This window comes from Andrena cerasifolii, chromosome 12 (assembly GCF_050908995.1).
Source record: "Andrena cerasifolii isolate SP2316 chromosome 12, iyAndCera1_principal, whole genome shotgun sequence".
Lineage (NCBI taxonomy): Eukaryota > Metazoa > Arthropoda > Insecta > Hymenoptera > Andrenidae > Andrena > Andrena cerasifolii.
This window is the reverse complement of record NC_135129.1, coordinates 4,010,344-4,035,294: the sequence shown is the minus strand read 5'-3', so window position 1 is coordinate 4,035,294 and position 24,951 is coordinate 4,010,344. Positions and strand designations below refer to the sequence as shown.

At 36.3% G+C, this 24,951-nt stretch overlaps 2 protein-coding genes across 2 annotated transcripts in view; both read left to right on the top strand.

Annotated features, from left to right (window-relative positions):
- Exu (maternal protein exuperantia) overlaps positions 1–24,951 on the top strand; it is a 170,693-nt gene that overhangs the window by 17,652 nt on the left and 128,090 nt on the right. The window lies entirely within an intron of this gene.
- The window catches only part of Dpr1 (defective proboscis extension response 1), a 709,894-nt gene that overhangs the window by 623,344 nt on the left and 61,599 nt on the right, over positions 1–24,951 (top strand). The window contains exon 5 of the mRNA XM_076823800.1: positions 6,592–6,689. Coding sequence (XP_076679915.1) covers positions 6,592–6,689 — 98 coding nt within the window. The remainder of the gene's footprint in view (positions 1–6,591; positions 6,690–24,951) is intronic.

Here is a 24,951-nt window from a genome sequence, read left to right as displayed (position 1 = left end):
GTCGTGAAAAAAAGTGTCGCGATAAATTAGCCCTTGTTATAAGTTTTCTAAAATTGTATGTAAATTTCGGGGTGTAAATTGCTCTATCTGACTTATTTACTGCTTACATGATTTTTGGGAAGATTTTATATGCCTTTTCATGAACAGGAAACTTTATGTTTCGATTAATTTATACGTAATCATATATTCAGGAAAAAATATGGTCAAGCAGCATATCGCGTTAGTACACCGCAGTTTTCTATTTGCTCCCTCTGCGGGGCAGAATTGTAATATGTAGATCATGCCGAAGAAGAAATCGAATTGGCTGTGGAAAGACTTTAAAAAGGGTAGCAAGAATGTCACTTTAATACCAGCACATTCTACGTGGAGAATTAAAATATTTCGCTTTTCGCTGTGATTTCTGCATGAAATTACGAAATGAAAATGGGCCTTATTACCGAAGAATTGTACAAATTATAGTTTGCTTGATCCAGCAAAGAACGATTCGAGCATATAAGTGCAGAATTCTGTATATGAACGTATTAAAAATATTCAGAATAGTGAATAACGTTAGTACCGACGCGTCATCCATTTTCATTAGCCCTGGGATTTATTAAAGGTGGATAAAGCTCGTTGGATGGACATTAAAATAATTATTTCTCGAGGTAGCCGAATTGTTGGGGTAGAAGGGGCACTGGGACACCGTTACGTAACCCTTAAACGATCGTTATTAGTCCCGAAGGTGCGATACATTACAATGTCGTGCGACGAAACTAACTACAGAAATACGGCAAGTAGGTAAATGATTAATCAATAATCTATTGGGAGCAACTTGCCGGAACTTCTTTACGAGCTGTGGCATCGTGCGAGTGGCACGTCGGACATCGAATTGTTTTCCCTCACTGGGGAATTTACTCGTAGTGGTGATAATAAAACCTAAGTAGTCAGTAATATGTAATAGTATTGAGAAGAGTGATAGTAGTAATAGTAATGACAGTAATAATAGTACCGATAACACCATCATTAACGACAATAACAATAATAGCGACACTAGCAATAATACCTAATAATACTAGAGATAGTAGTAACTATGATAATAGTGACAATAATGGATATCATGGTACCTAATGGTAGAAATAGTTATGAGAAGTAGTGATAGTAATGATAGTAATGATAATAATGATAATAATGATAATAATGATAATAATGATAGTAATGGTAGTAATGATAGTAATAATAGTAATGATAGTAATGATAGTAATGATAGTAATGATAGTAATGATAGTAATGATAGTAATGATAGTAATGATAGTAATGATAGTAATAATAGTAATGATAGTAAAGATAGTAATGATATTAATGATAATAATGGTAGTAATGATAGTAAAGATAGTAATGATAATAATGGTAGTAATGATAGTAAAGATAGTAATGATAGTAATGATAGTAATGATATTAATGATAATAATGGTAGTAATGATAGTAAAGATAGTAATGATAATAATGGTAGTAATGATAGTAAAGATAGTAATGATAGTAATGATATTAATGATAATAATGGTAGTAATGATAGTAGTAGCAGTGACGATAGTAGTGATAGAGTGATAATAGTGAGCGTAGCAATAGCAATCACCACAATATTAGTAGTAAAGCATCATTTTATATTAAATAGTTTTAATTTTGCACACATCAAAAAGGATCAATGACAATTTGATATCTACAGAAAAATATCGATGCTCGTCGTTTATATTGAAATCGTTCGACAGTATATTTACGCTTTGTATTTCATACAATATGCAGTACACGAATGAGGTACATTTGTAGTGAACATAGAAATATTACATTTTTATTACTACACAGCATAACAGAAAAATCTAGAATCCTGTGAAATAGTAACCACAGCACAGGATTTATAAAAGTGTATGTGTACGATACGAATCTAACAGTAAAAATAGTAAAGTGGAAATCTAAGTTTGTCTCAGAAATTCAAACGCTAATTGTAAAAAAAAGTATGCAAATGTTAACACTGAATAGTGTTTGTTCTACTGTTTTCTACAATTCCAAAATTTATCCACCACTTTCTTACTTCACCAAATATTTTCAATTCTTCAATTCAAAGAAGTGCCTCATCCTTTGAAAATTCCTACTTTCAAATTCTTCATTTGACCACAAGAAACACCTAATATTTAAAACTTAAATCCTTCAGCAGTTTGAGGTGCAAAATAGGCCTCGAATTATGATTATTTCAACCGACGCAGAAAAATATTGTCCGCTTTTTCTCAAACAATTCTCAAGAAAATACGTCGACTAAAGTATATTCTCGTCAAGGAAACGATTTATTTTATTCAAACTCGATGCACGCTTTCTTTAATATCGGGGCGTATAAGTAGCATGTACGGTGTACAGGGAGGAGCGTTTGGGACCATTATTATCACTGTGAAAAGAATGACGTATAACCGTGCCACGAGGATAATACGCTTAGGTGAACATGATCGCTGGATTTATTTTACGACGCTTGCCTATGACACCCGATATCTCCGCTGTTACTGCCAACAGTTGCGTGATGATTTTTATTAGCAGCACCGAGTGCTTGTGTGAAATGATGCCGAAAAATGTAATTTCATATGTTGCTGCTTACATCGTGACAGAACGATTAATGGTGGTCTAGAGCAGTGTTTCTCAAACCTTCTCAGGCTACCATCCCCTAAGGGGCAAACTAAGGTTCTATCAAATTATTCCAACCGCCCCAGTGTAACGAGTACGTAGGAAAAAAAATCGAGAATCAATTCTCAATTAAGACACGCGAAAGGTAAACATTATCAATCGCTTTAGTCATTGCGTAAGCTTGTTCAACCTGAAATTGCTTTGTCGCGGATTTTGCATCATGACAATACTCCCACACATTCAGCCATTCTAGTGGAAGAGTTTTTAACTTAAAAAAATCATCACAACGTTGGACCCCTACCGTAGTCGCCTAATTTGTCTCCTTGTGACTCGTTTCCATTTCCTCGAGTAAAATCAGTCATGAATGCAACGCATTTTCAGTCAGTTTTTGAAATTCACAGTAGTGCAACGTGGGTGTATTAAAACAGATACCAGAAACGTTAGGGTGAATGAATCCGACGCTGGAATGACTGTGTACAGTCTCGAGGGAGCTACTTTGAAGACGATTGACCTCGCGTCTGTTTAATTTTCAAAATAAAATTTTCAAAAGAATTATTCTCAAAATTTTATTGCCACGCCTCGTGAGCGATTAATATTTAGGCGTTTCAATGTGGCGCTGTTTAAATGTTAAGAAGGGGTTCTTGACTACTGTGACAACCCGAAAAAGTAGGTAATCTTCTGATGCAAATTGTTGAAATTAATCATCCGATTAAATTGTGGTTTGGTGCTTAATTTTAGTATATTGTAAAGCATTAAAAACAGTTATAAATGTTGAGAAAATATATGTAGATGTGTGTCACGAGGTGGCTCCGAAGTGACGGTCCTTTTTTACGGAGGATAAACGGTGTACCTCCTAACTCAATTTTGTTTGAGATAATTCAAAATAAGTAGGTAAGAAATTGAAAGTTTTGATAACCAAGTATTTTCATAAGCGAGATTGGTTTCGAACGGATGGCTTTGGAACATGCAGAAAGTAATTTAGTGACACCGTCGGTTTGCATCCTATTTATTGATAGAATTGTAATTGATATGATTTTATTAGTTAATCAGGGGGAGTGGTGGCTCTGCTTATACCATGAAATACATATTTATAGCCGGAATATGCGTCACTGGTAATTCATCCTCGTTTCTATCTGGATACCACAAGCTGTGAAAGCAGTTTCAATTTGATACACATCAGTTATCAGAATAAAATATTCACTGTCTTGTTATTATGATCATTTTGCTTTTGACTTCGATATTACCTATTTTATAAGCATACCACCTACTACAAATGTTTGTAAAATCAAATTTTCATTGAGAAAATGCTACGTAAGAAAAGTATCAATTTATGAGAAAAAAAATTAACAAATTACAAAGTAATTACAAAATTATTTGAAGACGACTGGGTGTTTTGTAAAAGAACGAATTTTTTAAAGTAATCCGGAATAATCTTTTTCCCCCCATTAGACTTTATGTTTAAAAAAATTAGAATTTAGGATTTTTCAATAGTATAATGTTCTCCCTATTGATTTTATTATATAAAACCTCAGTTACTGTCGAATTATTAATCTTTCAGTCGTCGTTATTTATATGTATAACTAATGCAAAAGTAAAGCAGAAATTAGTTGATACAAATTGTATGATGAATGAAAAAATAAACCTCTTTAAAATCATATTTAAATTATTTTAATATACACCACTACAGAAATTTGCAGATCATTAAGCTCTCGAATAAATAAACGAATTAAGAAAAATTCGTTACCCATATTTATGTCCAATCATACCAAAACCTATTATTTTTTATAAACAAGCAGAAGTAATGAAAGTATACAAACATTCCTTTATTGCATTTGTTAAGTTATGTTAGTCGAGCTTAAATTTAATGTAGGTACAAATTTTTTCGAAATTGTGCCATCGTTTGTGGGAGTTCCATCCAGCCTTTTCAGAAACAGATTTGAATTATTTGCCTAGTGTTCCTTCAATATGTTAACTGAAAATAACGTAAAATACCTGATAATATAAATTGAGGGTATTGCGAGTGAAACACACTGAACATTAAACAACAAATGCAAGTTATAAATTAAATGCTTGTACAGCAAATTGAAAATTTATTTAATTGCGGTAATTATACAGACCTTGGAAATAGAGATGTATAGCTTTTACCAATAATTAATTAGTGAACTCCATCTTCATGAATCACTATTAAGTAATTAAAGTTTAAGTTAATTAATAGCCAGTGGAATTTAATCATAAAACGGGGGTATTTTTCGCGCAGAAAATTCATTGGGTCGCAATCGCCATTAACCGCCACTTAGTAACCACTAGATAATCAATCCATCATTATTAATTTCAACATTAGTTATTTAACGTAGCTCAGACCCAGAGCTGCATACAGATAACGTCCTCTGAAATTGTAGCTATTTCTAGCATCCACATATTAATGCTGAATTGAGTCCATCTAAATTAAATGTCTCTATAAATTCGAGCATAGATCGGAGCAAACATGATTTAATTAAAGCTTAAATACCGCCGCTTCTTTGATTGGAATGCTGATGCAAATGCTATCAAATGTTTGCATCCGCTTTCAATTAGCACACGTTTAATTCTTAAACAAAGTTTAACTTTCATTACTTAGCTAAGCAGGCATAGCTATTTGATCGTATCGCTTCTCTTCGACTAAACATATTAAAACACAATATCCTAACTCTTCTGCTACCTGTAGAAAAATATTATTTCAATTTTGTTCCGAATTTCCTTTGTCGCAACGCCCGCTGAGATTAATTACAAATGTGTGTTGCGCGCCATAGAATTTTAAATCGAAATGTTTTCATTTCCGACATGAAGTAATTATAATTTCAGCCTTGTTATGTTCCAAATATGTTTTTTGAATGTCAGATTTTTCTCAAGTCACGCGGTGCCCATGGATTTTTCAATAGCTTTTGACATAAGGTATTTGCAAAATATAGCTGATTACATAATTTGGAAGTAACCCGTGTGAAACTAAATACAGATTGATGAAGGAAGAATTGCAGATGATAGCATGGAAATAAAATTATATAAAATGCAGCATTACTGTCCATTTATTTGATTTAAAATTTAGCGCTCTATCCACTTTGTAAATTTTTGTAACACTTTATTGTTGCAAATTTTTGGAACAGTTTTTTATTCTAAATTTCTGTAACATGAGATTTTATTAGCGTAAATTTTCAAGTCATTAGAACAGGTATACAGGTCTTACGTGGCAAAAGGCTACGCTTCTTACAAAAAGGCTTATTTTACTGAGTTGGTGCATTTGAAATTGCCGATCACGGATAGTGTAAAAGTTCCTTTGCTCGTCATGGGGGATAAAATAGCAATTACTAACGCTGGCTTACGAAATGTCACAGAAATTCAAAAAATAAAATAGTTGATAAGCAAAACATATTTTCATTCAAACTTCCTTACGCAAAACAGCAATTTCATATGCAGCAACCTATACATACAAATAATACAACTGCCCTGCGACATATACCAGTGTTTCCCAACCGTTCTTGAGTCGCGACCCCCTTTTACAATATTCCAATAACCTGCTCCACCCTCTCCGATATAAGGTAAGGTAAATTTAATAAGATAAAGAAAACACATTAAAATAGGTATTTGAGAATATAAGTCTAGCTTAATAATATTGGAATATCTGAATACATATATTAAATATAGTTTAAGATATTTAATATATTTAATTATCTCATTTGGTGTGATGATTGTGCTTGCGTCTGGAAAAATCGGTGTTATATTATTAATAGAATACAGCAGTGTAACCATATTAAAATAAACAAGTACTAAAAATAACCGCGACGACCCCTCAGGAGACACTTTGCGACCCCCAGGTTGGGGAACCTGACATGTACAATTTAGAGACAATAATTCATGGAAATTGTTCAAACACGTTTCGACTAACATAAATATTGTTGTCTCGTTTTGTTGCAGGCTGAGGATCAACCATGTAAAGCCAAACGACTCTGGGAATTACAGTTGCGTGCCCACAGTGGCGAAGAGGGCCAGCATCAACGTACACGTTATCAATGGTGAGCTCATATATAAAATTCTATGGGACATTGCGTCCTGCACCGCGGAATCTATTCGCTACAAACATTGATTGTAAACGGACCGTTGCCCGCGCTAAAGGATCTCGCGTTGCATCGCGTATTATTATATTTATTATCGCAACACTCGGATGGCAGTGCCTGTAATTTCTTGCAAAAACGAAGTTGAACGCGAGGCGTCTACAATTTTTCCTTTGCTCATAATTTCTTTTCATTTTCTTGTCCCGTTACAAGGTAGCAAAATATACTTGAGATTCAGTCAGACAGATGTTGCTGCAAGTGGGGACACCGAGGAGATTGAAATATGTAGTACTTGTTTTGCGAAAATATTGCAAGAATATCAATTTAGAACTTACTTTTTAGGATTGTGTTTCATGGTGGTTCGTTTTATTAGTGGCTCGTGAGTTGTTTAAGGTCTGATGCTGCATTAGCCACCGGTGGTCTCTGATATTTATCGGCAGTGAAACTTTCATTCAAAGAAAAATAGTATTTCTTAATTCAGTGTCAAAGAAAAATGGGACAGAGAGAAGCTGAAATAAAGAATATAACACAACTACTATTCTTCTATAGTTGAATATCGCAGTCTGCTTTTCTGGTCACTTTTTATAGTACTGTAATGTACTGACCCTTTACTTATCGTTTTTTCCTCTGAGTATCTCTACAAACATGAATCAGACCAACTACCCAAATGCTGCGTAAATGTCATCTCTGCTACCCATCGTCATCTTAGCTATCCAAGTATTCGAATACTATTCGAATATCCAAGTATTCGAATACTATTCGAATATTTAAGAATTCGAATATCCAAGTATTCGAATACTATTCGAATATTTAAGTATTCGAATACTATTCGAATATTTAAGTATTCGAATATCCAAGTATTCGAATACTATTCGAATATTTAAGAATTCGAATATCCGAGTATTCGAATACTATTCGAATATCCGAGTATTCGAATACTATTCGAATATCCGAGTATTCGAATACTATTCGAATATTTAAATATTCGAATACTATTCTAATATTTAAGTATTCGAATACTTAAATATTCGAATAGAATAGTGTGAATTATAAATCAAGTTCTTTAGGTTCATTTGTCAGGGTGAAATCTTGAAAACTAATTTTAATGCACTTCACACTAGTCCTGGGACTATTCGAATAATAACATTCGAATACTCAAATATTCGAAGTTTATTCGTAGCATTCGAGTACTTATAAAATATTCGAGTATTAAATTATTCGAATAGTCCCAGCCCTAGTAACTAATATATGAGGCATTGAAAGCAAAAACGGACTAACCCACATCGAATAAAAAAATGTCCTGTTTTATATAATTAGTACAGCTTATTACAATACATTATTGCTACTAACTCAATTTCGCAAAAAATGTAGGTTATTCCCTTTATGCTCCCAATGCTTCGTATAATTTATGTAAAATTTTCTCATTATCTAAGGTTTCTAACAGTACCAATATTTGCTCGCTATATCAACCCCCTACTGGGAATGTTTCCTAGAAAGATTATGTTCAAAGTATCCAAGCATTTTGAGAGACTTCGCGAGACGAAGAAGATGTCTGAGAATTTGGTAGCTCGCTTGGGTTTTTTTGCGCGCCGAGTGTTCCTCGGCGTTTTTAGTGGGCTGTAAAAGGCGGAGAGCACTTTTGCAGAAGTGTGCGAGGCAAATTTACACGTCTCATTTATGGGACGCGTAAAAACGTTGGGAACGTTGCTGGAAGAAGTTCTCGTTACCGTGTCCGGGAAAAATTCAATTCCATTGGTCGCGTTACGAATGCCCAGTTAGGAGGCCTCATCGCCGCGAGTATGGCTAGAAAAATCAGGAGATACTGCCTCGGGTAATAAAACGTTTTACGGGCAGGTCGTAACTACTGTTTAGCTAAACTTGAACATAACTGTACGTTTTTCAATAACGCTCTGCGATCCAGCATCGCCGCGGAAATTCTGAGCGCAATGGGGAATTAAAAATTATTGCGCAACATCGTGGTACGACTGTTAAGGGTGTCGTCTCATTTTTGTTATGGTCCGAATTGATCGAAGCGTCTTCGTGGCACCAAAGTTCACACGCACCATGGTTCAGCAATTCCCACGAACACTTAATTTTTTTTTTACACGATTTTGATTGAACGGAGTTTAATCTTTTTGCACGATTTGTTTTGATCTAACACGGTCTGATAAATCTGCTTTTTAGAAATATTCACTTAATTTTAATTCTAAGAAAAAATATTGCTAGTTATTTTTCTAAGAAATTGATCTCAATTAATCCTAATTGGTTTATCCTAATTATTCCTTATTAATGCTAATTGTTATTGTATTTTCTGATTTTTATAGCCTGTATACAATGCCCCATTTTTCATATGCGCGGTATCTTTTCTCCCGCGAATTATTCGGGAACGTATCTATCGTGTAAAAATAAAATCAATAAAATGCATAGGTTGTTAAGTTTTTGTTTTCAGTCGTAGAATATTTTACTGAACAGTGGTGTACTTACATATTTAATGTCAATTTTTAGTCTAGTTCTGCAGAATGGTACCAACCCTCAATGATCTAAAACTGAGTAGTTTGAAGATTTTAATTGTTGAAAAAAAGTAGCTTTATTTCTATTGGGTATATATTATTTCTTGTTATTGTTTTACTATGTTTCTGAATGGGTTATTTAATAGTGAGTAGTATAATTAATATTATTTTTAATTTTCTCCAGCTTTTGTTTTTTAAGCCTACAATGGAACAATGGCTTGGTAGTTTCAATAATTGTATAATGTAAGAGTTGTTCTATAGGTTGGTAATTTTTTGCAAAATAAAGATCACAAAATTATAGGATCCATACTGCGTTCAACTAATGTTTTGTCATTTTGTGGGTTGAGATCTTTCTGCATAACTAGACCCAATTAATGGCACGTGCGTGACTTCTTTGATAGGCAAAAGTAGTATTCAAAAGTAAAATGGAATGTTAATACAGCAGGTATTTTTGGATCTCGTACACTTATTGTTAGGAGCAGAGGACCCCAAGTGTAAGCCTGAAGGGTTTTCACACAGTGATAAGGCTTGCAATACTGAAGTTACTGATATATAGTTTTAGGGGCAGACTGTTAATGGTTTAGGGGATACGTAACGTTAAAGTTTCGAGGCGGGCTTATCTTCTGTAGTGCCTACTATTCTTTAGCTTTCTTCGTTGCGCGATTCATATCGTTATCTTGTTAAAGGATAACCTCAATTTTCTGTAAATCCTCGTGTAAAAGTTTGCAAATAAATTTGTCTCTCAAACATGCCCCTGAAACTTTAGCATCAATCCTTGGACATTACTGTATAAAGTTCGATTTACTAACTTCTAAGACTGACACAAAATGTTTGCCATAGTTGTTAAAAAGAGTTGGAAAGGAAATTACATAGTTTCAAAGTCATTTTTGTTAATACCCGTAATTTTCAGTGGCTTCAAAACACTTTTCGTATTTGAAAATTAATTTCTCAATACCTTTTTATAGAATTCCAAAATTGTAGAATTTATGAACTTCAGAACCAGGGCAGCATTTTCACTGAAACCCCTAGAGAACCCTTAGTGATGAAAAAAGTGACTGGGATGCTTAAATAACTGAAAATCAGAGGGTCAGAGATCAAAAAATTACGATGAATGTCGAAGTTTCCCAATTTTAAACTCTAAAGTGTATACTAATGATGCTTGGTTTTTTATTTTATTTTGTATTGCAATTATTAGTATTTATATTCTTTTCCTATTATTATTAGTATTTTATTATTATTCTCAGGATTAAACTTAAGAGCCAGCAAATTGCTGAGTCTCGCCCATTACACGTAGGACGCGTAAATAGGTTCCTATTATTTCAGCATGGTATATTTTTTAATAATTTTATGGAGACGGGAATGTAATAACGACATATTATTATTATGCATTATTCTCGTTACGTTTGATTAATAATCACCAAACACAAAAGCACCGCTGGTTATTGTTCAACCAATTTGTAATTTAATATATCGATTTGCAAATAACACTATTCTATATTCGTAGTTTCTGTTCACTGAATAGAACTTCGTAATTAGATTTAAAGTAAAGCTCCATATAAAACCCTTAAACCTTTTGCACCAACCTATTTAATATTATTATTCTAAATATCCAGCACTTTATTTATCTCTGTTTTTTAAATCACACTTTAAAATCGTCTAAGCATCTAACGTTCTTTACAATAGTATTTAGAAAAACAAAAAAAAACTTTATTTAGTATTTGAAGGAATTTCGAAAAACAATGACACGAATCCTGCATATGAAAATTCTACTATTCCAAACAAATTTGAATATATAATATACATATCACCCTCGCCGTTATGAATCCTATAATCAGGCCAAACGAACGTGTCTGGACTTAATTAATTTTGCAGCTCGTTAATTTCGCATTGTTTTAATGAAAAACCGGCCGACGATGTCCAAAACGGTGGGACGCGCGCCTGTTCTTCGTGTACGTCGAATTAAAACATGTCGATCGATGAATTCAGCCTGTTGCTCGGATCGCGTTGATTTTAATTCACACGATTGCATAATTTTACGTAGATTGCTCCCCGTCGAACCGTGGACAAGCTTTCAGCGAAAGTGAGAAGAAATTTGAATCTCCGCGACGAGGTGGTGTATGCAATTTTTAGCAAGGAATTGCCGTATCTATGAAAACGTCAGTCGTAGCGCGAAGATAGAGGTAAATAAACCCAAGTGCCATTTAATTATGCAATATGGACAGTTGATTGTCGCCAACGTGTTGTCGTTTTCGAATTTGTGATGGCGCGTTACACTTGTTCCCTGCCTTGTTCCACTTGCCGATATCATCTCGCCCGGTTTCCATTTAATTGCTCGCTGCGAATGTTGCAATCACTGCCTCCTCTCAATTATTTATTTAATGAACCGTTTAAACCCATGATTCCGAATTGAACTGAAACAGATTTGAGGCGATTCGACAATCACATGTGTTATCGGGGGCAGATTTGTGTGTAGGCTAAGTAGGCTGCAGCCTGGGGCTGCAAATTTTGGAGTGCGGCAAAGTTTGGGCGAAAGAAGTTGAAAAAATGTAAACACAGAGGCTGGAGACAGCTTTAAAAACAATTCACTTTTTTTCATCTAGCACCTGAGTTGTAATGTTGAATTCATGTTAAAATTGCCTCAACTGAGTGTTGTTTCTTGATTTTGGGTCAATTAAACTTTCAACTTTGGGGATATGTAGAGGATATATGTATAGGTATGTATTGCACAATTTTTTGGTTGCTTAAATTCACTCAAGGGGGTGAAATTGATCTCTCTAAATGTTATTAGTCGCGAATTGTAAGGACTGTAAGTTACCAAATGATAATCCTAACTAAAAGCAGTGGTTTTTTGCAGAAAACTTTTTTTCTATCTCTAACAGTTCGCGAGAAATAACACAAAATCGGAAATTTTTCAGGGGTCAATTTCGCCCTCTTAGACTGAATTTGGGCAAGAAATAAAATTACGTTGTACTCAGGAGAATATCCCCTACATATTCACAAAGTTTCAGAATTTTTTTAATTTTCGGGTTCGAGATCTGCCCTTGTTAAATGTATAAGGGTTGAAATTTTGCAAGCCGTCGTACATGAGAATGGTTACTCCTGCGAGGAAAACACATACAACCTTTTTCATACATAATTTCCTAAGCTACAAAATTCGTAATAACTATTTTTGTCGTAGAACCGATAGATAACGAGATATTCGCGAAAAACTATTTTCTGTTACCTTTGACCCATTGTAAAATTTTCAGATGTCACATCGATGGGAACTTTTGACATATTCTTTAAAACGACGAAATAAAGGCTCATCCAAAAATCTATCTTTCTGAAAATTATTCCCCAGATAGGCTATATTTCCGTCTAATTTCACTGGACTATACCTACAGTCAAGTGGATACGTGAGAGATGAAATAGCGTGGTAGCCAAAGGGGGGTAATAAGGTGTTGACGAGGGTAGTAGCTACAGATAGAAGATAGTAGCTGGAAAATAGATTCAGTAATTTTAGCAGCCAATATTATCTTCCCCGAGTATAGCTTCAGATTTTGACCCCATTCGATGTTAGCCACGTCGATCGACATTCAGCTCGCCCCTCTATTGGTCGGCGCGGCATGGGATCCATATCAAAATCGCGCTCCCGGAGACTTCCTCTCTCCTTCTTTCATGCACACTACAGAGTTTATTTTAAGAAGCGTATTAAACTTACCCCAGTACATAATTCTTGAGGAGAACAATGCAGTATAATTAGAATCCACGGCTCCTTTTTCTTCCTATCACTTTTCGCTGATCCTTTTATACGCAAACAGGCTTTGTCCTCTTCTTACGTTGACGAGCATCTGTTGCGTAATTAGACACTGGAAGTTTTCGAGAATATTGTTTAGAGGCACTCTCCCTGTAAATAATATCAGAGGCGAATATTTTATCCAGTCTCCTCGTTAATATCGTATTTACTATTTATCGCAAGCATGTTGCGTAAATTCTGCTATGCAGATTCAGAGTATCAAGATGAAATTGAATAACGTGAATTACGAGATGAACACAGGGGGGGTGGGGTAAAGAATTTTAACGATGTATTAAATAATAAACGTAGAGAATAAGGGACCCCTGTAATGAATTTAGCTAAAATTCTTCTTTAGTATATTTTCTTGCGAACCTCGAACTAAATCAATTGTCGTATCAAATCATATTAACTGTATAGTGGTAGAAGACCACTTTTCCAATGATTGCATTGCATTGAGAATTTTTTGTGACAGATACACACTAGGGTGGAGCTTAAAAATTAAAAGAAATAATTAAACATTTTTTTATCAGTCTTACCACCCTTATTTGTTGTTTCAGATATACAAACACTGTATAAAAACTTTGGAAAATACATTTTATGTTTAGGGGCAGCTCAAGTGGGTAAAAAATTATAGAAATTAGGAGAATTCACCATATACCTAATATATAGCCATATTTTAATTTATACATTTATATTTATATTTGATAATTTGTTAAATTTATCGGTCACAAAGGCTCAGACACCAGGCAGTGTCTGTTTCCTGCTGTCAAGGTACAATCTACTAATTGTTTTACTTAATTATACCTCAGGTGGGGCACAACGATTTGCCTTTTCTCACTTTCTATTTTTCTTAATAAACAAATGAATGCATTTGGAAAAATTTCTAGTGTTCCATGCCCTTCCATGTAATCACCATGATACATATTATCAAAAATTACGTCAGAACTTGTGAAATAACTGACCCCATAAAAAACTTCAAAAGGGTAAAAAAATTACGCCATGTGCATGAAAAAGTCGGGGACGAAGAAGAGTATTATCAAATAAGTCGCAAGAAGTATAAGAAAATAATATCACAAAAAAATCGAGGATAATAATAATTATAACTTGTGAAATAATTGGTCACGCCACGGAGTGAGACGACCAGTGAAGAACACAAAGAACGAATTAATTTGAATCCAGTAATTTCACTGGCCAGGTCGACACACTGAACCTGTCATCCCCCGTCAGCCACGAAATTACAAGCTTCCCCATTAAGCTCCGTAAATGTGGCCTTTGACGGCAGGTAGAGACATATTGTTAATTGAACCGATCGTAGAACTACCAAACTATCTTGTTTGTCTTTCCCTGTCGCACGCTGACGCTCATGTTTCCCGGTAACTTGTACCTACCTGTTCGGGACTGGTGCGCGGCACAGTGTAAACTACATTCATACCGTCGCGCATATTATATGGGCAGCAAGTTGAGCGTTGACGATAAGCGACTGCTAAACTGCAAAATGCCAGACGTCAAGTGGGAAACTTTTCTGGAACGTTACAACGAATAACTTGTCGACGGAAATGCAATACACGGCGAAACGTTCGGTTTCATAGATAGCAAAATGTTGGCCGAATGGAGGACTTTTGTGGCCGCTAATGGTGAAAATGAATTCAACAGAAACCGCGGAGATGGAAGCCGGCGCTGACTCTTTTTTTTTTTAACAAATTCATAACTCAGAAAAGTTCGAAGCGGAAACTTTTCGTGCACGAAATGATACGTATAACTCCGTTCGTTTCTAAAGCAATGCGTAGATTTGTACAGTCACTCACAAGAGTACCCGCCCAGCCGGTATCTACAACATATTTCATTTATTTAGGGAATGTTAAATTCAGAATTTTTATAATGGATGAGTATTGTGCAAAATGTCACTCTCTGTGATACAATTGCTAATTTTATTTTCATCCTGGTTCGTAGGTTCATACGTAGAATCGATGGATAGGGTGTACATTCCGTTTACGATTCTGATTTGGGTTTGCGAGATGGAAAGAGGAATTAAGGGTAGTGAGCAGTCGTTTTCGTCGAAAATGCAACATTTCTGTTTTAATTAATTACAATGAAATAAGTTGAAACTGAGACTTGTTCTTTGGCACAATTTTTATTAAGATCATAAGCTTGCAAAAAACATGTTTGTTTAGTAAAAAATATAGATATAGATGTCGCTGCAGATGGATAATTAAAGAGGCTTTTTGAAAAAGTTTCTATTGTTTTGCAGCGATTTAGACGAAACGAAACGAAATACAGCGAGCTGCTTGTAAATTCTTCTTGAGAATACCTGTGGTTCTGCACTGAACTTGTATAAAACCAAAGACGATGAAAATAACAGCTACGAAAAGGCGATTTTTAAAAAAAGGGTTTATATCGTGAAAAAATTGATGAGGTTCCTTTTCATAAAGAATAAGAGTCTTTACTAACTTCAAGTTAGGCTCCGGTCGAAGCTACACATTTTGTGAACATGCTCCAATTTGATTTGCATATATGAGAACCTCCCTTTTTGAATTATCACTCTAAAACAAAAGAAACTTTTTTAAAAAGTTTCTTTAATGATCCATCTGTAGCGTCATATACAATGCATATTTTTGACTAAACAAACATGTTTTTTTAAAGCTTGTGGCGTTAATAAACTTTGTGTCAAAGGGCAAGTCGCAGTTTCAATTCCTTTCTTTCTAATTAATCGACAAAGGAATGCTTCATTTTGGGCTTTTAGGGAATTTTGGAATAGGAGAGAGGTATAATGTCACAGTAGGGTTTGGAATATATTTTCGCGAAATTGAAGGACCACGATGGCACGGTGCCTGGACTAACTAAAAGGTTTTTTAGGGTAAGAAGTTGAGATAAGATAAGGGCTGTGGCGTTGGAATAACTTGGTTTACAGGACGTTGGGAAAGATCTAGGTACACCTATTTATACAAGGCTTAGTGTAACACGGATGAATATATTACGCAAAAGCTATGACCTGTCCTAATTGCACGATACACCCCCCGTACACAGGTAGACACAATTAATGCAGTTTAGCAGACAAGAAACAGGGGAGGGTTGCTATATCATACCACTTAAAAGGGAACTCTAGCTAGTGTACTTGCCCGTTTTTCAACGCCATCTTCGAGAATTTATTTAACAAATACTATTAGTTTATACTGTCTGGCGTTTTGTGTGCATATTAAGGTATGTTTGAAGTAATGCTCAGAATTTTTTTGATCGTTTTTATCGCACATGTACATAGTTATAGTCGGTGATGCAAGGTTCTTAAAAAAATCATTTCTGACGAGCGTTGGTGTGGGAACTATTCTAGTCATCCAAAAGGGCAAAATTAAGGTTTATTTTCTTTATTATGTTTCCGAAAAAAATTGATAAAGCTGTGGCATGGATGAAGTGATGCACACATGAAAACATTTTTCGCATTTTTGGGAAACCGTTGCGTTAGCGACGAATGGTTCGTTTTAAACTTTCCCTCCTTTCAGCGAGCAGAATATGTTGATGTAAAAAAATTAACATTAACCTTTAATGTTATAAACAATTTTGCCGCAATTTTTTTTTACAAATCTCCACCGATCCATAGTTGTAGATTCACCCCTAAAAGCAGTGGCCAGCACTTTTTTAACACCCTGTACAACGGGCGATGAAAATTTCTAAGCATGAGATTAAGTAGTAAACGATCCAAAATTCTTTAAACTAGATATTAAAGGAAACTTTGTCACAGCGTAATCCGTTCTCATCTTCTTCGATTCGTCAGTTTCTCTGCGTTTATTTAACGATTCCCTCGTTTCGACATTAATATATCTCCGCGGAACGGTAAGCACTTGCGCCGTGGGTCTACCACTTTTCAGTCAGCGGCTATGCAAATTCGAATTACCGTCATGAACCACATGGAAATTAGATTGCAGAACTAATGAAATTTCGCTTTCTGGGAAAACGGATTCGCCGCGATTCACCATAAATCTCCGCGAAGATTACGGCGTCGATTTTAATATTTCTAAGAGATTTCCTTTCCGTTAAGTGGGTTGAAAAGATTCACGTCATAAATACGGCTACCCCTTTCGATACGATCTTTAAAGCCTCGTCAGCTGTGATTAATGTAATCACAGATTTACGCGCTTGATTAGTACGCTGATTTACATGCGCGATAGGACTCCGATAGTTGCACGGAAGGAGGATAGGAATTCGCGTATCTAGCGAGAGTCACGGAAGGGTAGTCGTTTGTTATTACGACCAGGGCGCTCAGGGTACCGAGAAGGAATGGAGAGCACCTTTTGTATGAAAATAAACGTATATTTAATCTTTAACCGTATCTGTGAAGCACGAGTGTGTCGCCAGAGCTGCGGTCAGGGGAAGCCCGTGTTCGAGGGGAAACCCGACTTTCCTTCGCGATTGTCGCGCCAGTCGAGCTCTCGCGGAACCAGTGTCTGTTTCCGTGGTCTGCGTCCACCTTCTAACAAGGAGAGTATTTTAGGTGTCCGCCTCCGATGATTTTGATTTTTGGATATGTTATAGAGGACCGAAAAATAAGAAATACGTGTTTTTTTATTTTTCCCAGTTTTCATATTTGGGGGGTGAAAACTGCGTTCAAAGTTAGGGTTGAAAAATCATTTTTGTGGATTTTTGAAAATCTGGTGAGTCAGTCATATTTCGCATTCAAAGACACAAAATTCGTCCATTGACACTATCCCCCTATCTCTAATAGTTCTCGAGATATTCCACAAAAATGATTTTTCAGCCCTAACTTTGAACGCAGTTTTCACCCCCCCAAATTTAATTAAACAACATTGTTTAATGACATTTGAGTGCTGGTAATATTAAATTGTACATATCACAAAAAGGAAAAACTACAGCTGTCAATAATAATAATAATAATAATAATAATAATCTAATTGCAGTTCGAAAACTACTTTTAAGCCGATAAAGTAAAAATAAACAATTGCTATGGGCTAACAAAAATGTCGAAGTTAGACCACAGATATGTGGAAAAACGTTCGCCTTTCTCTTTTATTAATTAAACGCACCTATAACAAGTGATCAAATACTGAACGGTAGTGTTTTTAGCAATTACAATATAAATGCAATCTATAAAGCATAAAATATACAAATTACAAGCTACCAATTTACATAATAGCGCTGTATTCAAAATTAAGAAAAAAATGTTCAATATCTAACTAAGACACTATTGCAGTGGTAAAGGAAGACTAATATGTTGTGAATGTGGAAGAACTAGCGAATGACAATTTTAATTCTGTCTTACATATTACTGAAAATCCTTATTAGCCGTTATTTAAATACAAAACGATGGGTAACGATGCGTTTCATAATGGACGAGTGAAATATGGCTGATCGATGAGGCCGTACCATTTATGTCGCGCCATCTATTTTTCCATCAAAGCCGTCGACCCGAAAGGGGAGCAAGAACAGATATTTGATCGATAAGCAATCCTCACGGAAAGCTGGATGCTCGTTAAATAAACAGGTGACGCGATATTGCTTCATACACTGAGCCGATATAAATTAGACTTATATTAATTACTACGACCTGTTCGCGGAAAGCTCGTAATCTTTCCAGTCGGCAACTTTTTATCTTTTATGTGTCATGTTTTTTGCCATCCTCGCGTCAATTGTAATTTTATAACAAAATGTACGTGCACACGACGATGCTTCAATTTGGGAGCAGTGGATGACGAATTTATTACCCGGTTGAATTTTACGAAATAATTCCAGTTGGATTTTATTGTAAAATATATGGGTACAAATTTCATTTAATTTATTATTTGTCGAACGCATGATGTCAAGTTCACTGATTAATTTTTACTGTTAATCTTATTTAAGTTTGACTAATTATTGAATGCTTTTCCAATTTGTAAATAAGCTGTGTTAGAAATTAAGAAAGTAAGAAATGATCTTCTGTGCTACGTAGGCAATGTTGAAACGTTAGGATGAACGTTCAAATAAAATTTTTTTCGTCTCCAACGTCTTGTAGAATAAGTACAGTACTAATTATGTAAATTGGTCCATTAGTTTAATCGCGTAATTTTTTTATTATCGAAGAAGCGCCAGTATTCTTTTTTTATAAACAGCAACAGTTTTTATAACATTTATTTCCTAGTTGCACCATGTTAAAAAAATATATTTTCTTTATATCTTGATGAACTTTCAGATATTAAAAACGTGTTCCTAATTTCTTGCACAGAAATTCGAAGAATTTTAAGAATTTAAGCATAAGCATCCCCTTAAAATTACCCCTGATAGGCTTCAATTACTTCCTCAAACACTCATTCATCCCTGAAACCCACACTCAAATCACCATCGACCCACGCCACAGTAGCCAAACGCCTACACGGAACAACTTTACTCAACATTGAAACAGTCCATCTACAGGGTGTTCCACAATAAGTGTTATATACGAAAAGAAAATGATTCCACGCGAAAAGGCTAATTAAAACTGTAGAATAAAATGTTTTAATCGAGACCTCGGTTTCGAATAATTCGATTTTGACAAATCGTTAGGGACGCATACGCCTAACTGAAAAAAGGACGAAATAGGTACAGTAATCCTTGTGTAAAAATATGTAATAATTGTAAAATTACATCTTTTGAAACGACGCCTCATTTTCGAAAAAATTAAGTCTGAAAATCTGTCGAGTACGTGGGTACTTCACTGAAAGTCCTTTCCATTTTTTAAACCAATTTTTTACGGAAGCATTTCATAAAATGTCGTCCTACAATTTCAATTTAATTGTCCACAAAGATTCATGTCATCCATAGTTTTGTCAGAGTCATATTCTAGTGAAGAGCACGTATATCAGACGAGTTTTTAAATTGGATTTTTTTTTAAATCGGGGTCTCCTATAAAAATATTATAGCACATTTTGGATTTATCTTTGAAAATGGGCATTGCAAACAAGAATAAAAGGACACGTATTCGTTCTTTTTCGGTCCTCTAAAATATCCAAAAAGCAAAGCCATCCGACACCTAAAAAACTCTGTCAGTCATCTGAAGGCATGGAGAAAGGTTCAAAAATACTTTTTTAATACTAAAAAGCAGCACGAACGTAATGGACAATTTGATAGAATAACCACCTTCTCTGTGGCGGATTTAACAGGGCGGCCGATGAGCACTTGCCACCTGGGCCCCTTCTCGGAAGGCCCACCAGGGCCTCATATTTAAAAAAAATTATGATTTTATCCAAACTATATTTTTTTCTATATTATTACACCGAGCCCGTTTTGAGTAACCTACCGCTTTAGTTTCTCGAAAAATGGGCCCCTGTTCAGAAGGCACCCCTAGAGCCCTGTCTTCACAAATAAATTATCATTTTATCCAAACACTCTTTTCTATACTTTTCTATACATTTATCCCCTTTTAGTAAACTACCTCTTGATTTCCCCGAAAAAATGGGCCCCTCCTGATCAGTGTAGTATATAAATTCACGTACCTAATAAGTTTATCACGACAAAAATTTATTCGAATAAATTACTAAATAATTATAAACCATTTTGAAATGTATACGTAAAATTTGATAGCTCATAGTGAAACGTGTTTCGATAAAAGAAAATACCAAACTAGGTATGTTTTCTTAAACATACCTACTCGGCTACTATTTCAGTTCATTGCCAACAAAAAGGGCCCTTTGTTGACAGGATATTACGAGTCTCAATGCCGCGTGCTAGCCGATATTAAATGCACTCACCCTACCGCTCCTTGCAGGACACCCTGTATATTAATCAACCAAAGAACAGGAAGAAAACTCACTGCACATAGAAACTGCCGTCGCGAGCAACCAAATTATCACATCTCTCCGTTGAGCGGACTCAAAGAACAGGAAGGGACGTACGGCTGCCAGCGGAAAGCCTGTTAGACAGCCAAATGACGACTTCGACGATCCGCTCGGTCGTTCCGATTTCATTCAATTCCCGTGCTTTTGTCTCGCGGTCAGCCAGGGGGTCGTCACGGTTTTCCGGGTCCGCTCGTTCGTCGACGGCAAAAAGGCCATCGTCGTTTAAAAGTTTCCCGATTGACACGTGCCCGAGCAAACAGATATACTTTCGTTGTTTTCCTTCGGCGACACGCTCGACGCCACGCCATTCTTCGTGACCGTGCTTGTCCCCTTCTGCCGCCTCTGCCCCCTCCGATGAAAGCGTCCCGACGTCCCTGACGCTGCTGGCAAAAGACTTTTGACAGCCGCTTTGACGGCTCGTGCTTCCGCGGCGCGGGTCCGGCGCGATCGGTGCGTTTGACAGATTAATTAGACTAGGCGCGTTTTTAGAATGATGTAGTGTACGGTGTCGAGTCGACGGGGGAAAGTGGGGCGCAGAAACGTGGAGTTATGTTTTCCCTGCTTTTTTTTGGGGGGTGCTTCAAGACCGGTGACTAAGATCGGTTTGTTTTTCATGCGATCGCTGCGAGGGGTGGTCGTTTTGGATGGTTGATGGACTGGTGATTGAAGGCTGGACGTGACAGTGGCGTGGATTAGGTTGGAACCTCCTTTTTTTCAATTGACGGGCTCCATTAGATTGGCTTGGCTATTCACTTCTTTTTGGAAACCAAAATCGAACGCTCCGTGCGATCTTATTTGCGTGGTGCGTGATGAAAGCCCACTTACCGAAACTATTTGAGTGATTCCTTTGTAATGGACTGGTACCCTAGGAAAGGTACCAGTGGAGGTAGCTTGTGGAGGCTTTAATATTTTTCATAGGCGGAACTTTTTTCTTTTAACTCTCCGTGGTCGCACTGTCTTAAATCACAAATTGGTCACGGGGGATTCAGTGCACCCCAGTGTCATTTTTGAATTACCATTTTCGTATTTTTGGGTCTCCTAACTTTTCAGTGGTAACTGTAATAATTCCAATTAGTCTTTTTCTAGAAATGTAAATTTTGATATGCTGAAATTTGTAGTTGAAAAAATAGTTATGGATGAAAGCGATTTTTTTTGTTAAAATTCACCCAAGAAAATAAAAAAAAATTTGCAGAAATATTGGAAAAGATATATCCTGCGGTGTGATACACCCCGTGTGACGTATAATTCCATACGTATATGGAACACAAACATCCAAATTGCTCGCTATAGAAGAAAAGCCAGCGATGAAAATGTGAAAGCCAAATGCCACCGATCGAAGTGCAGAAAATTTAAATCGATTGAGCGTCCACTCGCGCCGAACGGAAATCATCAAGGCGGGAACTCGATGGGTTTGGTATCCGATGAGCGAGTGGAAAACGAGAGGGGGTGGAGGGTCCGAAGGGGTAACAAGATTAGCAGCGATCGCGAATCCTTGCAAGTCACTCAGACGTTCGCCTAGTAACCTTCAACCCTTAGACAGGGCACATACCGCCATGGCGTCCTCTGCTATCAGCTGCAACTACCTCCACTTTCTTACACCGCCGCCATCCACCACTCAACTCCACTCACAGGCCACTTCCGGCGTGGTTGGGGCTGATTCTGCGAAGAGCATCCCGCTACTTAAGATACAAGGATGAGCATGACTGAAGTAGCCGACGATGGTCTTTGATGCGATACGATCCTTAGTCTTTGCACCCCTTGCCGCCGCTTGGATAACTTTTAATTGCCGCGTGTTAACGTACTGGCGTCCATCGCGCATTAAAGTGATAAGAAAGATTTGCTGAAGACAGTAGCGTTCGGAGCAGTATTACAATACTTTTCGTTCGATTACATTCGACGTCTCGATTAGCGTATTGCATCTGTAAACTGAGGTCATCTTGATTATTAAACGCATGGAAAAATATCGTATAAATTTATTGCTCTGTGAAATGTGATGGAAGAATTTTAGAAATTATTGATTTTTTTCGAGGTAGGGTAGACCGGGGGCGATAGTAACAGGGGGGCGATTGTAGCACGTTAAATATCTCAGAACATATGATAGATATTAACGCAAATTTTGGATATATGATGAAGAATGACATTTCAAATACACACATCCATATCCTAGCAGTATAGATACACAGTAGGCATGCATAGCGAAGGAAATAACTTTTCGATACCCTAAACTAACTTTTCCTTACTGATTTAAAATTGTAATATAAATAATCCCTTTGTAAGTACGAGTTTTCTCTATTTTTTAATATTTAATCTGGCTATTTTTAAAGTAATACTGATTACTTTTAAGTGTCTCGTTAATAAATATTGATAATTTCAGTTCAAAAACCTGGTCGGGGGCAATTGTAACATCGGCAGTCGGGCTCGGTTGTACCGGGACAGACCCGAATAGTGGCAAAAAAGATTAATAATATTGCCTTGTTTGCATGGAATCCTATAGCACAGCACAAGCAAAGCAAATAAAAATTGGGCATGATGCAACATTTGGGATGATTCTCTCTCGAACAGCTTTCACTGAAAGGGTCCAATCAAACCAGACGTAGACAATCATCATCATCTGAAGAATTCCTATCCTCTATGCTACTTTGCTCGCCCAAGTAACATGTTACTTTTGTCCCCAGCCATGTTTCTCAGAATAGAACTGTTATAACATACGAACTATACCAGACTTGTTAAAATCAAATACAGGAACTTATAAAGACATTATCTAAGAACGCTCTAGCAAATAATTGGTTTAATATCTATAGTTTAACTATGAATATTAACAACAAAAAAAACAAAATAGGAAAAACTTACCTGAATAATCTAAATAACAAGTTTAGCTTGCCCGGGGTATACGATTCGTGTTACTGCTCAGCGTCACTCAGTACAATAAAAGAGACACTATACGCATGTAACTGTGTAAAGCAAACGTTTTGGAAATGTTTGTGGAAGGGAGCAGAAGGCGTGTTACTTTCATGACGCCGTTTGTCCCCGCTCTCCCCTACATACAGTACTGGTTCCCATAATTTGGCTTCTGGTCAAAATGCAAATCATCCCTCAGATTCTAGAATCAAGCATCGCTTCCTAGAGACTAACCAAGTTTCAAGAAGTAAAAGCAAAGGGCGTCAGTGTAAATACATTCGGCAGACATTATCCGCGGCTCTGGTGCATTTTTGAAAGATGCATGTTCGCAGTAGATACGATTTGGACGGTGCATTTCTATGATAATAGAGCGCAGCAACCGAAGGCAGCCCCAGAACCCCCGAAGACACTCAGTAATTCGATACGTTGTGTATGTATGGAACGTCCGGATAACCAATACCTCCGGAGTGCTCAAAACACTTCCGATACCATGAACACCCTCGAGCCTTTGCTCTCGCAGCGACTGCGACGCAGCTCTAGGCGCTGCTGGGGAATAGAAACTGTTGGATTTGCCGCGAAAAGAATGAACGAAATCGAGGAATAATAACTGCTATTTGTCGGGGAGGTTAGTGTTTGAGAAAGTGGATGGAATTTGGGGCGAAGTAGTCGATTAAATTGCAGGCAGATTGGTTGGTATTATTATTATTATTAACGGGATATAACCCTTTTGGTAGATTATAGTATCATAAGAATTAAAAACCTACTTGCTGCTAGGGCTTTAAGTATTGCGTTTAACGTTGATTACGCAATACGAGATAGGTATACGTATATGGGGGGCTGAGAATCATAGTGGTATAAGTCCAAAGTTTGATAATTTGAGTTAATAACAGTTTTCAAGTCTTAACCTTTAAAGGACCGGGATTTTTTTTTATTGAAATTGTAAATTTTATTTACTTAAAATTTATGCATATATACCACCAAAATGGCCGGCAAAGTAACCAAATTCTTAGGTGGCCACTATAGTCGCCAGCCCGGCCCTCTAAAGGTGAAAAACTTCATCTGTTTACTTTCATAGTGAATTGAGTTATAACTTCATTCTTAACTGGGAAATTAGAACAACTCTCTTTAGCACTCAACTAACAAGAGTAGAGCATTTCGAAAAATACTGGCTTAAGTCACTTGCGTGGTGTTCTGCGTAAAGTAATGTTTTGCGTTTTCTGTTATAAAAAAACTCTACGTATATA